This window comes from Rhipicephalus microplus, chromosome 6 (genome assembly GCF_043290135.1).
Source record: "Rhipicephalus microplus isolate Deutch F79 chromosome 6, USDA_Rmic, whole genome shotgun sequence".
NCBI classification, from domain to species: domain Eukaryota; kingdom Metazoa; phylum Arthropoda; class Arachnida; order Ixodida; family Ixodidae; genus Rhipicephalus; species Rhipicephalus microplus.
In genome coordinates, this window is record NC_134705.1 from 189,498,884 (window position 1) to 189,516,485 (window position 17,602).

Below are 17,602 nucleotides of genomic sequence, written 5' to 3' on the forward strand. Positions count from 1 at the left end.
CTTCAAACAGTAAAGCGCTTCCCCTTGAATTATCGTAAAATGCCTCCCTCCTTATTTCATTTTTGCCCTTTCGGTAGTTACTCAAAGCCGGTTTTTTCTCCATAGCTGCCATCCATTCTCTCGTTTTGCGCCTCGGCGCTCCGCCAGGAGCGCTCGCATCCCATAATAGCTAGGGTGCCTGAATGGCGAGGGAAACCATTCAGGCACCCTAATAATAGCTCGGGGGACGGCGCTGAGGGACCGACCGCTCGGGCACAAAGTTATAGAGGAGGCTATGCTCGTATAGCCGCTGTTGTGTGCGTGGTCCCTGAATGACATAATAAGTAATAATAGATGAATGATAACGGTCATCAATTGCTTTTACCTCAAACGTGCCTTAAACTGATTTTGACGCATAGCAAAAAGCCTTCGAGATATGTAAATAAGTTTTGAACACAGCGGCGTACGCATAGTTTCTTACAACTATTATTGTATGAAACTCTATAAGTATAGGGTTTCATAATGAAACCGCTGAACACCTCTATAAAACTTGTTTTTGAGAATAGTTACTGCAATGCGATCAAGAAATTGCAAACATCTATGTACAATTCAGCGTAATGATCAGTTGAAGGAGATGCAGAGATGACAAAGTAATAATAGCGTTGTTTTATTCATGCATCGTGTTCAACTTTTCCCACGAGAAATCACAAATTATGTTGCAAACCACGGAAACGTTGGTTTCGGTTTGGTTTCGACGTAATGGCGGTATCTGTGTTCTCAACACGGGGTGTTTTCAAAGTGATTGAACTTCATAGAGCGCGCAATTACTTCTTTAGCGAACATCACGACTGTACGTGATGACACGGATGTTAACTTACCCTTGAAACTAGTAGCAGCTATTCAACGTTCGTTCTTCCGTATGGACTGTGAACGCACCATGAACGAGTGATCCGCAGGAACCTAAATAAGGGCAATACACGCGCTGTCAATAGAATAGGATATGGTTCCCCCGGCGCAGCTACGCGCTATAATCAGGCGCCGGGCTGCGTCGAAGTCGCGGAAAGACGGAAGCGGCGGCAAGACCCGGAAAAGAGACTCGAAGCAGAGTGCGAGCGATGCGTCGTCTTCGAGGACACCGGCTTCTGGCAAAAGGAAGGGACTCGCAGGCGGCGACTTCACCAACATCAAGAACAGGCTGTGCTCACGTTTTGGCGCGGCGTCACGTCAGACGGACTGCACCGCGGCGAACAGCGAGAACTGCGACTCGCTTGCCGAAAGCGCCGATGATGCCGGAAACCCCAAAACAACAAGGTCGGTTTTGGTGCTGGGAATCACGACCTGGGAAGTCCTGCTGCGAAACGCCAATCTTTAGCGCTCGTCCTGTGCTCTTTGCATTCTTTTTTTTTTTTGTCCCGAATTCGGGCTTTGCAGTTTAGCATTAGTAATGAACTAGCCAAGCAACGCATTCTCTTACTTGAATTGAAGCGCGTGAGTTTGAGAATACATCTTCGAGAATAGTGACCATATAGAGTTGCGTGGCTTCAGAAGCTGTCCAGTATAACCACTTGTGCGATGACATACGTGATAAGATGCAGTAAAACATACCCGCATTTTGTACAATAAAGCATGCAAGATGTTGTGTTAAGAGGCTTGAGTAATGAGCGTTGGAGATCGGCCATCTAGATTCTTGGTATGAATCACACATCCTGTACATGGACTTTCATTTGATACTAAGGAGCATGCACGATGGCATCATTAAATACTATGGTAATGAGAGTTAGAAGCTGTCATCTCGATTCTTGGTGCGATAATGTGAGAGCTGAATATCTTGTAAATGGACTTCCATTTGGCACTACAAAGCATGCAAGATGTTATGATAGGAAGCTCAAGTACTGAGCATTAGAAGCTGTCATTTTGATTCCTTGGGCAGAAGATCCCACAAACATATTGTTTTTGATACTACAAAACACTCCCAATGCCATGGTAAAGACACCGCAGTAATGAGCATTGGTGGCTTTCATCGCCATTCTTTCTGCTGTGGTCACCTAAGGGCAGAAAGTCATGTAAACTGGCTTCCATTTAATAGAGTGAAATAATCACAATGTCAAGATAGGAGGCTAAGCTAATATAGATTGGACGTTGTCATGTCGATTCTGTATTGATTACATAAATGCAGATCTTGTAAACAAAACCGGCTTGCGTTTGATACCGTGAAGCACTCATAAGGTCATGAGTGACTGGAGTAATGAGCTTTAGGAGCTATCATATTGATTCTTTGTGCAGTTACCTAAACGCAGGAGATCCTGAAAACTGACTTGCATTTGATACTACGGCACATGCATGATGTCATACTAACAATCTACAGTAATGAGCTTTGGAGACTGTCATCTCGATGCTTTTGGTGACTACATCAAGGCTGCAGGTCTGCTGCACGGTGTCATGATTAGAGACCGTCTTTCCAACAGATGTGTTCATGTGATATTTAAAAAACTCTCACGTTGTGCTGTTCTTTTCTTTTGCAATTTATTGATTCTTTTTACAGCTACACGCCACTTGAGAGCCAAGTTGTGGCCATCAAGCAGCGACACCCCAACACTGTCTTGCTGGTTGAATGCGGATATCGCTTCCGCTTTTTCGGAGAAGATGCGGAGGTAATCTTGCATTTATTGCCCTTTCACCGGTATTTTATCTGTATGGAGAGAGTTTTGTATGTTAGAAAAAAACACAAGGCACAGCACGTGCATTGATCCGTTGTAAAAGTACTGTATGTAATCTGGTACCGAGTTAATGCCTTGTTAAAGTCAGGCTTAATACTTGACGAATATCTTGCTTCACCCAGAAAGGGGCTTCAATAACAAGGTTGCTTCAGTTAGTAAGGTGTGATTCATGTCATATGCAGCTTACCAGAGCCTGAGTTTTTTTAGCCACGTATGATATGCATATTTGTATTGACTTAATTTAAAGGAAAACTGGCTGTGTAATGCATCCTACAAGTGATCTTGACTATGTAGTATGAAATTGCGTGCGTTGTCGACTTCGTAGCTAATGAAGAATCATTGGCTAGCTGGTTGCTCATTTCAAATTTAGCAACATTGCTAGAAATGGAACATAAAAAAAGGCATAAGGGAAACGACACATTTTGCAACAAGTTATTTTTCTTGCGCCTTCTTGTTTGTCGTGTCTCAAACTCCTGTTCACCATTAAACTACCTATGTTATACCAGAGTTATTCAATCATACAAGTTGCAAAACTCCCCATAGGCTCCATGTATCAAAATTCGGACACGCTATTAGACCAGATGGTGAGAGTGTTAAATTGTCGTGCCACCTGGTGATCAGCACACTAACTACTAAACGCTTTAATTTGTATTGTGCGTTACTATTCCCAGATGGGGCAACCGTCCGCTAATTCCCACAGAATCGGCCAATTTGATGTCCGGATTTTGGAATGCAGTTTCGCAACTAGTGTGATTGAATAATTCTGGCTCAATTAATACCTGCTTCTGACAAACTGCATTCGTGCATGGTGTATTATATAACTGTAGTTTTTTGATGCGGCAACTCACCGTTGTGCACGCAGCTGGCTTCTCGTGAGCTCTCCATCATGTGCAACCGTGACCACAACTTCATGACGGCCAGTGTTCCAGTTCACCGCTTGGGCTTCCACGTGGAGCGGCTCGTTTCCCGCGGCCACAAAGTGGGCATAGTCCGGCAGACCGAGTCGGCAGCGCTCAAGTCGGTCGGGACATCAAAGTCTACCGTCTTCACCCGTGAATTGACGGCGTTGTTCACCAAGTCGACATTGATCGGAGAAGGTATACTGATTATTCTGTAGTGCCGCTGATTATGTGATGACGTGGAGCATTCCCACTGAATTGCTTCATCTTTTCAGGCACAGTGCGCACTTTTGTGCATGCAGGTTGTTTTTCAGCAGCTCAGCAACCAAGAAAAGCAGCAGATGAGCTATCAGGAAATCGAATCCTCTGCACATTTAATGTTCACTTACCTTCAATGTGCTAGATATTGCTACAGATGATCGCTTTGTTGAATGCACAGCCCTGTTCATGCTATGTTCCAGCAGCTGTCAGAAGAGTAATTATCCTCCTCATCAAAAATTCCCGTTGTTCAACTTTGTGTAAAAAAAAACAAAGCTTTGAAGTATAGTACAGATATTATTGGCATTGTTGTTGTTTTGGTTTTTGTTATTACTCAGGGCTTTTTCTTGCTTGCCCCCCAGAACTCTCAGCCGGTTGTGAAGACTCAAACAAGGGAGGCTACTTGATATCCATATGCGAGGCTGACTGTGCGACGCCAAATCACATACTCGTCGGGGTTGTGGTGCGTACGTTTGCTCTACCTGTTAACAATAGCACTCTTTGTAGCGCTAGTTGGCGGCCTAGTCTGCTTAACAGCTTAACGCAGAAAGGAGCAAGAATGGGAGAGCGAAAGAAATGAGAGAAGAACATTGGATTAGCGTTACACTCATGTTATTCTTTCTTCTTTATTTCATAATTAGCGACAGAGAACACATGACCAGATTAGCGCTTCCCCCAAGACCTTTGCTTTCGTCCTCGTCCAAACGCGCGTGGTTGCAGGCGGCCCAGCCGACCACGGGAGCAGTTCTCTATGACACGTTTGAGGAGAGCGCATCGTCCTGTGAACTAGAACAGAGACTCGAGAGCCTTCAACCGGTCGAGATTCTTCTATCTGAGAAGTGTCACTCCATGTTGGAGAAAACGGTGTGCAATTTCACAAGCTCGAGGTAAGTGAACGCTAGTTTCTGAAAGGGCCCTTAAACCACCACGGAGATAGGGCGTAGCCAGGGGAAATGGCACACTGGCCCAGTGCCCCCCCCCCCCCCCCTCCACGACCTCAAATTTTTTTTCGTCATAGCACAGAGAGCAAAAATTGACCATTTCAAGGGGGTGTCCTCCCCGAAATAAATAAAATGCCCCCCCACCCACACCACCCCCAGAAAAAAAAAAAACAATTTTTAGCTACACGCACACTAACGCCATGGCCCTTTCGTCGAAGCTCCATGAGGCTCTGCGGAGCCCCGCTCTTGACGACCAAACCTGGGCGACCCAGCACGCCTGTGAGGCGGCGTCGAGGCAAGCCCTTGACGTCCCCTCATGGAAAGCCTAGGCCCGGCCACCTAAACCTGCTGGTTTCTTATAATAAAGTTTATTCCTCCTCCTCCTCCTTTGGCTACACGCCTGCCACGAATGTCAAAATTATGTTGCGGTATTGAAGTTGTGCACAAGTCAGTAATGACTATGGTGCTGTGGGAATTTTCCCAAATGGTGCCGCAATAGGGGATTTACACATACATTCAGACCTCAATAACACAATTTCGTATCTTACAAAGAAAGGATTTCGTTATGTCCAAAAATTCATTGTAAAGGTATATTTCTAGCACTATATCTATTGCGAGACTATTTTTCATTCACTTCTTTATCTATTGCGAGACTATTTTTCATTCACTTCTTTATAGCAGATATTTTGGTATATCTGGGTTCATTATATCGACGTTAGAGCTATTTGATGATTTAAAAACAGCCCTAGCTTGTTTTGCTGTTTCCTTCGATGCACGTCATTCATCTATTTGTCTCTCCCTTCTCACCGTGCCAAGACAGAAGCACGCAGCGAGTGTACTATTGAACACACTTGTGATGATATTGGTTTTAACAATATATCGTTTATAACAATGAGAGGCTGCTGAATGGTCGGCATTTGTATGTTTCATATGGTGAAATCGCCTGCTTACAGAAATGCATGCTGCATCATCGATTACAATCAATTTTCTCTGCAGGGTGACTGTGCCGATAAAAAACGGTACGTGAAATCCTTGAAAAAAAAAAAAAAAAAGCAAGAAGAAAATGGGAAATTCAAGCAGGTTAACCTCTGCCTTCAATTCCTAGGCCCTTCCAGATTTAGTTATCATCGTCATCATTTATTGTACCCTTAAAGGCCCTTTTTAGGGTATCACATGGGGGGAGGGGGAAAGAAAACAAAAGCAGTAGAGGTATTTTTATGGTATGCTTCACCGTATAGCGCTGTGACTTTGCGATAAAGCTGACTTTTGAAATCCACTGCAGCGTGGGAGGGGTAGTGGCCTTGGTTAAAACATGCAAATTGAATAAAAAGTTGCTTCTTTGAAGAATTTCAGCATCCGAAATTTCGGACTTGATACATTGGCCTTATGGGGCTTGTGGCAGTCCTGTGACAGCATCCGAATTTTCAAGCATGTCTGAAAAATTGGCTGCTTTGTTTCATTTTTATCACTGATGTCTGTTGGCATATCCCATCCCATATCACGGTTTTCTCTCAACAGCCTTCAGTCTCCCTATTTTGATTCTTTCTGTGTATTCATCTACACCAAATATAGGTTACAACAATGAAATTTTCATGGCACTTGGGTATCGTTGCAAGTGTGCTCGACTACATAACTGCTGTAGACAAACAGGTTTCTGTTAGTGCTGAGATGTCAAAACAAATGTGCCGATGTCGCAGTCAATGCTAGGGAAACGAATAGCTCGGAGGGGTGTGCGGAATTTTTTTCCCTATGTCGTGGTGCACCCGTGTCTCATAACACTGTCGCGTTTGGTGCTGTTGGTCGCTGTGGCATTATGAACTCAATGTGTGTGTTTAGTTGAACTGCTAAAGAAATACCGGAGGCTGTTTAGGTGCCCCTAAAGATTGTTTTCAGCATTACCAGCAAAATGGCACAATGAGTGCACATCGCCACATCGTCACGACACGGCGGCACGCGCTCTTATTTCTCATGTGTGTATTGCCCGCGGAGAGGAGGAGGTGAACACTCACACGCGCACCTTTATCTCGCGGTGGTACACATGGAATTGACAGAGCGCTGTGGCGATCATGTTATGTAATTTTTTTATGTACACAGTTAGGTACAAGTTAGATGAAAAGAAACACGAACAGTGCGGCAGGCTGTTTTCATCATGTTCTGACCTTCAGGGTAATGAATATTCTAAAAGGGTTCTTGGTTGTAGTATTGTGGATGACTCTAGTGGCCTTTTATTGCCTTCCCAGGCTGCGTCTGCTTGAAAAAAAATGTGCGGCGGCTGAGAATATAGACTCTGCGCTGTTTGCATTACTTTTCATCCTCACTGTACACTAAACACTCCAATGCTATGTCTTCCTGTGCATTTATTTGTATGTGGGAATATGTATGTATATATGCATGAATGTGCGTGTATTTGTTTGCTCCTTTCCGACGTACATTACGAATTACGGTCTGTAAATGCATTAAATGTGTACATAATTTGATGCCAAAACTCTGGATGTTAGAATAAAGGCATTTTTAAGTGTTAGAATAGGTTACAGTTTATATTATGACAAATAATTATAATTACAATGTAAATAATTATCCAGTTTTTGGAAATAATTATTTAATTTTTGGATAATTATTTAGCCATTAAATGCATACATAATTTGATGCCAAGGTTCTGGATGTCAAAACAAAGACGTGTCTAAGTGTTAAAATAGGTTACAGTTTATGTTATGGAAATCAATTATAATTACAACATAAATAATTATCCAATTTTTAGGCAGTCATTTCATGCTCTATTCCTTCATAAACTGAATTCAACAGTCCATTCAAATGACGTGTGATACCGATGTGCATGCAACAAGCATTCCAAAAAGGGTAAAAAAATTTGAAATTCCTTCCGAATCGTCCCATGTTCAGCGCGTAGTTAAACGCTGTACTGCTTCTAGCTAAGCAGTCGCGCTTGGCAAGATATTTTGACCAGAAGTGATGTAGTAAAACTTAAACGGCCCCTAGACCGCCACGTTAGTTGTTTAGCGCTTCATGTAAACGGGCGCTTCGAGTTCAGAATGCCGTCACAATCAGCAATGCCAAACACGACGGCGCTGCGAGCTGTAAGTGTCCCACAAATTGCGAGAAACTTTTGCTTCTTCTCTCCAGGCCTCTCAGTAATTGTCGGGACTCGCCCCGGTATTAGTATGTCATCCTGTCATGTCAGTCACGACAAATCATGTGTTGGTCTGCTCGAAGGAACACATACTCTCAGATTTTCCTTTTTGTGGGATGAGCAGGAGGAGGGATGGGACATTTAGTAGAGTGTAGTGAAGGGAAGAGTGAAACAAGTGGGGGCCCATTTCGAATCATCGAACGCATGTACCTACATGTACATGCGCTGTTATGGCGCCGTTTAAAAGGCGCCATAACAGCGACGTGTTTGTTGTAGACTCGTGCCAGTCTGCAACACCACAGCTGAATTTGGACCTTTGGCTGGTTTAGCAACCCTTTAAGGCAACGAGATTGCTTAATTTACCATTATCTCAGCATTAGTGGTTTGTTTGTTTCCAATACTACACAGAAACAGTAAATGTAAGTCACATCTCCACATGATAATGCTGTGTCATAAATTTAGGGATACACAAAAACTAGGAATTTGGTTTGTTTGAAATGGCTTGTTATGTTGTACAAGCTGCAAGTACTTGTCTGCATTGCTTGTTGCAGTCGTGAAGGTGTGCGTGTGGAGCGGCTTCTGCCAGATCACTTCAAACTATCTCCCAGCCTAGACACTCTGACTGCCTTCTACTCGGCCGACAAGAATTCGTCGAGCATCGCCCAGCTGATGGCAATCCCGCCGGTCATCATCTGCTGCGTTGGCTCGCTCCTGGAATACCTGAAAGCATTCAAACTGGAGGAAATTCTCAGAGACATCAGGCAAATGATTTTGAAGCTCTCGAACTTTACTTTTTACTCACGAATCGAAATATCTTCATTGCAAAATAACCAAAGTTGTGAACGTGTTCAGAATTGGTGAAGTTCGGGCAGGTGTAGGGCAAGTGTTGTACAACTCGTAGGAGCTCTGCAATACTTTATATGGGTCACCATATTTGCTATTGATCCATTCTCGGGCATTAGACCAGCATGCCTGCCTGCGTGTTGGCTAAGTACATATAACGCAACACCGCATATAACAGTTGTACGAAGGTCGGAAGATCTGTGTATAAATTTATGTAGCACGGTGAAGTTGTCGCGGAAGGTTTTGCAACTGTTTTATGGACGTGCCTACGTTGTGACCTGATTTGGTGGCTTTCTCTTGTTTCCAGTAATTTCACTCCTATATCTGGTGGATGTCGCAAAATGGATCTCACAGCGGCGACGCTGCGGCGGCTGGACGTGTTTCGGAACTCGACGGATGGATCCATAAAAGGCAGCCTCTTCGGTCACTTGGACCATGCACTGACGGCCTTCGGTCGCCGCTTACTTTTCTCGTGGATTGGTCAACCATTGGCCGACTTGGAGTGAGTGGTGCTATCGATGAAAGAACGTGTAAACATTTTGCGTAAGGTTTTAGCTGTGCTGGTTGCTTTATACACATTGTACTGTAGTGAAAAACTGTAAATGATAGGACGCTTTTTCACCGTGATGTAGTATTTACTTTGTTTGATACTGTGAACTCTGGAGACAGCAATTGCATTTGAATCCTTTATTTATAAAGTTACTTTTGATAGAGCAATAAAAATTACCAATTCTTTTCTTATTACTCCATTTATCATTGGTTTGAAACAATTCTCTTTATTGGAGAACGTCAAGAAAGAACTTAGTTTTTAACCCTCAGACCTCACTAGAACAAGGTTGCATATGACATGAATGTAACTTCATTATACCTGGACAGTCGTTGTAAGCATATATTTGTTACTGTATGGCAAGACTGTTCGTTATTTATTTTGTCACAACCAATAAGTCATTATATTCATGTTTGTTATATCGAAGTCGATTGGAAAAGGCTTGGCTTTCCTGCATCATTTGCAGTCAGTTTTCGTCACGGCATTGCTGCGAAAAATGATACGGTTTGTAGCACATTCTGTGTGCGACAAAGAAGAATTAGCTGCATGGTTTTTAGTTAGCTATATTGCGGCAGTATTTCACGGACGACCTTAACTTGTCCATGGTTGTGGGCAAGTGCATTGCTGGAATGTAGTAAGGTCGTCCATGAGAACCGAAGTGCTGAAATATTTGGCAAGCACTTCTAATGTGCCCGGTGCCGTTTTTCTATTTTCTATTTCTATATGAGGAAAAAATCCCCTTCGGCCGGCTGAGCCTTGTTGTCTGCGTCCGTCACGCTCCATAAAAACCGAAATCAAAACTGAACACCTGCACAATGAAGAACGAGATCATCTGTGGAAAAAAACAACTTTATGGGTACATCAATCAAGTGTATGATGGCACAATACGCGATCACCTGGTCTGTTCGTCCCATCCGTCTATATGAACGTCTATCAGCCCGTCGTTTATACTGGTCAGTGACTTCAACGTAGAGATTATGAACCTTAGGACCTGGCTTCGCCCACTCGTTTTCATTCGCTTCGTGGAAATGCATGTGTTTTTAAACTTATCAATGTCATGTTATGCTTACAACATCTCCTTCGCGAACCACGTGTGCGAGGTTTGTCGTCAGGTGTGAGGAGTCGTGGTGATGGAAAAGTCACAGATGTCAAGCCTTGAATTAAATTGGACCCTTTTCATGCTCAAGTTGGATTCATCGAACTGGCAGTATGCCCTTAGCGTAGTTAAAAATGGTAGCTTTTGGAGAGAAGCTGGCGTGCTCTGCCACCGTGTACCATGCTCTCTAGCAGTGCTGATAACAGATGGTGGGGGAGCAATTAAGTATTTATAATGTTTCCTTAAACCAGTTGTGAACTAGCTTGTGCACTACTATGAGTTCGTTGTGACCAAGTTCTTGGGTAAAAATACATTATTACTGAGGGAACAAAAGTTGCGGAATTGAATCCTGGATGCAGGGGCTGCATTTTGATGGAGGCATGTGGCTAGATGCCCATAGACTATAGACCCTTAGGAAATGAAAACGAGATAAATGGAATTGCTGCTTAAATGAATCAACTGTCTCTAATATGGCTGGTTTAGTACTTGTATTGTGCACCCCTGTTCATCTCTAAGTAAAGAAGATTCCTGTCAAATGGAAGATATTTTCCTGGTTCCTTTAAGTTCCATTTGACGAGTCTACTGTACTTCTACTTGTGCATGTTCAGGAACCCTAAGTGGTCCAAAGTTTCAGAGTCCTCCACTCCGGCATCTCTTACAGTAATATCGTGATTTTGGGATGTAAGCTCCTTACAATTATCATTGTTATTGTTGACTGCATGATGAATGGATACCTACTTACTGCATAATTATCACAGCTCACTATGATAGGATTGTCGCGTACGATATGCACGTGAAGTCCACGTGTGATGCAGACACAAGAAAACAAGATACTTTATTTGGAACGAACTTGTGCTCTCCCAACGAAAAGCAAAAAGCACGGTCCAAAGCTTTCCACGCAAGCGCGCCTGTAGTGGCGAGCGACCGTCTAAAAAAAAAAAAGTAAACCCCATTTACTACCAGCGCCTCATTTTTAAAAGGAGTTGCGTGAGACCGGTCACCGCCCACCTACCGTATATCGCGAAATTCGATGAGACGTGCACATCATAATTTATGGCAGCTACCCCAAACAAGCGCAAAAAAGGCAAGGGAAAGAGATAGTCCTTATCAGTTGATAAACCGTGGAACGATACGAACGTGGCAGTATGTGCACGGCAACATGTGGTGCAGTGTCTAGCGGCTTGTAGATAAGTACTTGATGCATTCATCGACAGTTCATTGTAATTTATGCCTAAGGGGTATACGGTTACCATACTGAAAGAAGCATTGAGAGCATTTTGTTTCCACGCAGGTTGATAGAAGAACGCCAGCAGGCTGTTGCAGACATACTCTCACTTGGAGCCAAGAGCCTCCCCGAACTTCGAAAGTTTCTCTCAAGAATGCCAGATGTTCAGCGCGGCCTTTGCGCAATTTTGCACAAGAAGGCAAGCGTCCCATTTGCCCAGTCGTAAACTGTAATGCACTCCCAAACCATGAATTTGTTGATAGGCTTGCAAGGGCTGCATTGGTGTTTCGTTTGAGCAAGCTAACTACCTCACTTATTGTCAGTTAATGTGCTGTATGTATTTACAGTAGACTATCAGGATGTATTAGTCGTGAATCATTTATTTAGCTTCAGGGAGCAAAATAACCACTCATTCATATTGAACTGTCCACACGTTTTCAGGATTCGTTATTCATGGGGATGATTTGGCAAAAACATTTCAAGATTGCATGCCCATTTGCTTCTTGGTGACAAAAAAAACAAAAAAACTTGTTTCTCTGTTGGAGGTGTTTTTCTTCCAAATTTTGGGCTACCAAGCTTGGGGCACCCCTTACATGAGTTCATACCGCAGCTTCATGGCAATGAATGTTGGCATGTTGCCATGACAACGAGTTTATATTGTAATAGCTTTGCTTGGCAGAGATTATTGATACTATTGTTGCTCCTTCTCACACCTTTGTGCAGGTGAAGCCGTCTGACCTTGTGGAAATATTGTCTGCGTTGTCCCGGGCACAGAGCCTCTTTTCAGCACTCTGCACCAATTTTTCTCTCGGCATCACGAGCACAGCGTTGAAGAACTGCTTTGCCAATGTCGCGAGGCTCTTGAGAGACGTGGAAGGTCATCTAGACTGCCTGGACATCAGTGCCGCCAAGTATGTAAGCGCACTCTTGTACGTTGAGAAAAGCGTAATACGCCAAATAAGCTCCGCGGAAGCCCTCAAGTTGGAAGAAGGTACACAGAAAGGAACTTTGTCATCGATATGTTTGTGTCACATAAGAAATGCTTACGATTTCTCAGAAGATACAGATTTCATACTTAAATACAGGATGATCTTGGATACCAATTTACATACAGATTGAAGTATATAATCCGGATGTATCAGATACAAAGTACACGTGGGTTTACATAATGATTTGCCCTCAAGCCTCATTATAACAGTCACACTTGCCACAAAAATACTTTGTTGTACTATCCCAAAATTTATTATATATGTATATTCGTAGCAGTGCACCTATGACACAACTGTTCATCACTTAGTTTGTTATAACCGATAACTCATTATATTTGTGTTCATTATATCGAGGTTTAAGACATGTAGATTGCTGAGAAGAAAAATTTTCCTGTTGAGAAAAAAAATTTTTTTTGGGTGTGGGATTCGACCCTAGGACCTATGCCTTTTCAGAGTAGTGGCTTTGTAACCTCTGCTTTATTTATAATCAACCCTGGAATTGCATTTTCTTAGCCTTCTACTTAGCTCAATTGCTAGAGTGACTGCCCCAGAAAGGCAATGGTCCGGAGTTTGAATACCGAACCAGGAGAAAGGTTTCGTCATCCCGGAGGCCTCGTTTCTGAGAGATCTAGGACGATTTTCTTTGTAACCACATGCTACAAATGGGTGGATGACACACTGGTGAACTTCTGGAAAGTGTGTTACCCTGTAACCTATAACCAAATTCTTTGTGGCTGAAATTGACGGGAACTAGGGATTATGATGTTGTTCGAGTGCTTGGTTGTGGTGCTTGATGGCCTGCGAAGTATAATAAAGTGAAGGGATGTGCTTTTTTTTGTTCACTAGTTAGAGGAAAAATAGCACTATTTCTCGTGCGTAACACTTCCCTGCATGTGTCATAACCTACGGAAAACTAAAAAAGATCTCCACGTATTGCATTCATGCCCCCTTCGTTTTACAGCCGTCATACATTGCTGAGAGGCCTCTTTTGCCCACCGACTGTCGCGTATATAATAATAATATTTGGGGCAAACATCCCAAAATTACGATATGATTACGAGGGACACTGTAGCAGAGGGCTCCAGAAATTTTGACCACCTAGGGTTTTTTATCGTGCACTGCAATCGAAGACCAAGCACACGAACCCCAAGCATTTCTACCCCATCGAAAACGCAGCACCCGCAGCCGGCATATGAGAATTTCGAATATAGGTTTGCAGTTTGACATTTCGTCATTATTTTTTTTTTTTTGTGCAGCTTATAGGTGAGAAAACGAGGTATAAGTTATCTCTGTCATGTTGTTGCAGACGCGATGACATGGCCACACTTTTCAAGGACTTATCCGACTACCCCGATCTTCTGAAATGCTACGAAGACGTCTTCAACATTGAGCAGATGCTTCTTTCACTCCGCAAGGATATTGCCGTGCAACTCGGAGTGGCCACATTTGACTACAAGACAGTCAATGGACTCCCGGTAACTATTGTGTTACGGTCCTACTTATCGACCGAGTGTCTCCAACTGACCTTCATTATGAAAGACTACACTCAAACCTCGATATAACGAATCCGGATATAATGAAATATTGGTTATAACGAAGTAAATGAAAAATTATCTTGATTGATTTAGTGTTAAGTAAAAACCATTATAACAAATTTCCCATAACGAACCTATTTTCATGTAACATACAAGTTTGTTATAATGAGGTTCGAGTGTACTAGTAAACATGGACCAGATAGAACGCACCGATTTATTGTCGTGTGTACCTCCCAGCAGGTTTTGTGGATGACAAGCGGATGACGTGTTAAGGTCGTTGTGAACACTGAAGTGATTAGGAATACTGAAAGGCATGGAGAGCAGAAGGAATGGTTTCTTGGAAGTTGCGGGCCTTCGTTGTTGATCGTGACAGCATTCTGAACTCAGTGTGCGCTTTTGTTCGAAAAGTGTTGCACTTCCCCTGTCGCACTCAAACCTTGATATTGTCACAAAGACACAGGTACGCAGGTACAAAACAGGGCATTTACTTTCGTAACCCAAGGGCCAGAAACGTGAACACCAAAGCACGCGCACACTGATTTACTTCGTTGTCCTCCTCAGAGGCTGGCTACTATAGTTGCCAGCGTACCTTGCCTCAATTAGCCCTTTTCAAGAGCGACTGTCCCGGTCGATTGACAGATGCTAGAGGTGGCCATGAAAAAAAAGAAAATGATCACGTCAACGAAAAAAAAAAAAAAGCCCACGCTGTTGTGGATAATAAGGAAAAAGTTCGAAGTGTTCATAACTCGCGGGTGTGGTACGGTTTCATCCGTACTACATGGACTACTTCTGGACGTGGACATCTTGGGTTTAAACTAGTGTCGGAGCTTTGGGGAACTACCTCGTAATTCACGTCACTGAGGCAGCGCACAACTTCGTAAGGGCCAAAGTAGCATCGCAATATCTTCTCCGAAAGCCCACGATGTCGAACTGGTGTCCGCACCCATACATAGTCACCTGGTTGATAGGGGACGTTCCTTCGGCCTTGGTTGTAACGGCGAGCGTCGATATCTTGCTGCGTGCGAATGCGGTTCCGTGTAAGCTGGCGGGCTCCCTCGGCTTTCTCGACGAAGTCGTCAACGCTGTCATTTCCGCTGGTGTCCTGTTCTACGGGTAGCATAGCGTCTAACGGTGTTGTGACGCGACGGCCATAAACAAGCTCGAATGGTGTTAGGTCTGTGGTCTCTTCCACAGCGGTGTTATGAGCAAATGTGACGTACGGCAAAATTTCATCTCAGGTTTTGTGCTCTACATCAATATACATAGATAGCATGTCGGCCAGTGTTTTGTTTAACCTCTTCGTCAAGCCGTTCGTTTGGGGATGATAAGCTGTTGTTTTCCAATGGTTGGTGTGCGTCAGCTTGGTGACTTGTTGCAATAACTCTGCCATAAATGCTGCTCCGCGATCGGTTATGAGAACAGCAGGTGCACCATGACGCAAAACAATGTCGTGGACAAAAAATCTGGCGACTTCAACTGCAGTTCCCTTAGGCACAGCTTTGGTTTCTGCATAGCGAGTCGGATAGTCGGTTGCGACGATTATCCACTTATTTTCTGAGGATGACGTAGGGAATGGACCAAGAAGATCCATTCCCACTTGCTGAAATGGTGCTCGAGGTGGATCTAAAGGTTGGAGGAAACCGGCGGGCTTTGCGGAACTTTACGCCTCTGACAGTCATGGCAGGTGCGGACATAGCGCTGAATGGACGAATACAGCTGTGGCCAGTAGTACTTCTGTCGGATGCGCGCTAATGTCCTAGCAAAGCCTAAGTGACCGGCCGAAGGATCGTCGTGGCACGCCTGCAAAACTTCCTCACGCAGTGCCGTTGAAACGGCGAGGAGGAAAGTTTCCTGGCTGCTCTCAAGATTTCTCTTGTAGATAACATTGTTCCGCAGGCAATATGTTCTTAAACCAACGAGAGCCGGCATGGGACGATAACGTCTTCTCCTTGAAGATGCTGGATGACGGGAAGTAGCTCAGTGTCCTCATGTTGAAGCTCAGCCATCCGCACCACATCGACGATGCCGAGAACCAGTAAATCTTGTTCAGTGTCAGATGACGTCGGGGAAATAGGAGCACGAGAGAGGCAGTCAGCGTCTGTATGCTTATGTCTTGATCAGTAGACCACTGTTATGTCGTACTCTTGAAGGCGGAGGCTCCAGCGGGCGAGGCGGCCTGATGGATCCCGTAGATTGGCAAGCCAACAGGGCGAATGGTGGTCACTGACCGCTCGAAATGGCTGGCCGTATAGGTAGGGTCGAAACTTGCTAATGTCCCAAACGACTGCTAGGCACTCTTTTTCGGTGGTGGAGTAATTAGCCTCCGCTTTTGTGAGACTGCGGCTCGCGTAAGCGATCACACGCTCTGCGCCGTTCTGCCATTGAACTAGAATGGCTCCGATTCCTACGTTGCTGGCGTCTGTGTGGATCTCGGTGTCGGCAGTGTCGTCGAAATGTGCCAGCACTGGAGCTGTCTGCAGTCGATTGCGTAGCTCTACAAAGGCTTGTTGTTGTTCTTCCGTTCATACGAAAGGCCCATCTGGCCGTGTCAGTCTTGTAAGAAGTTCCGCAATTTTCGAAAATCCTTCGGCAAAACGGCAGTACTACGCACAGAGTTCGAGGAATCGCTGAACAGCCTTCTTGTCTCCAGGACGAAGAAAATCGGCAACGGCAGCCAACTTCTCCGGATCTGATCGAACAGCCCCCGGGCTTACCACGTGACCGAGAAACTTGAGTTCCTGATAGCCGAAGTAGCACTTTTCGGGCTTGATAGTAAGGTTTGCTCTCCTTATTGCAGTGAGGACACTTTTTAGCCTTGAAAGATGCTCGTCAAACGTGCTTGAAAACACGACATCATCCAAGTATACAAGAAACGTCTGCCACTTTAGTCCAGCTAGTACAGTATCCATCATGCGTTGAAGTGTGGCGGGAGCGGAACAGAGACTGAAAGGCAGCACTTTAAATTCGTAGAGTCCGTCCGGAGTCACGAACGCGGTTTTCTCACTGTCGCCCTCGTCAACTTCAATTTGCCAGCACCCTGACTTATGATCTAATGATGTGAAGAACTGGGCGTGGTGTAGACGGTCTAAGGCGTCATCAATTCGTGGCAGGGGGTAAACGTCGCATTTTGTGACATTGTTAAGCCGTCGATAGTCGACGCAGAAGCATAGTGTGTTGTCTTTTTTCTTTACTAAGACAACAGGTGACGCCCACGGACTTGTCGAGGGTTGAATGACGTCATTATTAAGCATTTCTTGAACTTGACGCTTAATCACCTCTCTTTCCTTTGGGGACACACGGTATGGATGTTGGCGAAGAGGCTGCGCCGACTCCTCAGTAACAATGCAGTGTTTTGTAACGGTGGTACGCTGAACTTTCGATGCTGTGGAGAAGCAGTCCGAGAATTCCCTCACAAGGTTTAGCAGCCG

The 17,602-nt window shown here is 44.3% G+C and overlaps 1 protein-coding gene across 1 annotated transcript in view; it reads left to right on the forward strand.

The window, feature by feature from the left end:
- The first annotated feature begins 715 nt into the window (after positions 1-715).
- The window catches only part of LOC119168238 (DNA mismatch repair protein Msh3), a 39,836-nt gene continuing 22,949 nt past the window's right edge, over positions 716-17,602 (forward strand). Inside the window, exons 1-10 of the mRNA XM_037419643.2 lie at positions 716-1,290; positions 2,522-2,630; positions 3,559-3,793; positions 4,216-4,316; positions 4,574-4,740; positions 8,491-8,700; positions 9,090-9,284; positions 11,717-11,849; positions 12,374-12,561; positions 13,946-14,114. Of these exons, the coding sequence (XP_037275540.2) occupies positions 980-1,290; positions 2,522-2,630; positions 3,559-3,793; positions 4,216-4,316; positions 4,574-4,740; positions 8,491-8,700; positions 9,090-9,284; positions 11,717-11,849; positions 12,374-12,561; positions 13,946-14,114 (1,818 nt within the window). The 5' untranslated portion in view covers positions 716-979. The remainder of the gene's footprint in view (positions 1,291-2,521; positions 2,631-3,558; positions 3,794-4,215; positions 4,317-4,573; positions 4,741-8,490; positions 8,701-9,089; positions 9,285-11,716; positions 11,850-12,373; positions 12,562-13,945; positions 14,115-17,602) is intronic.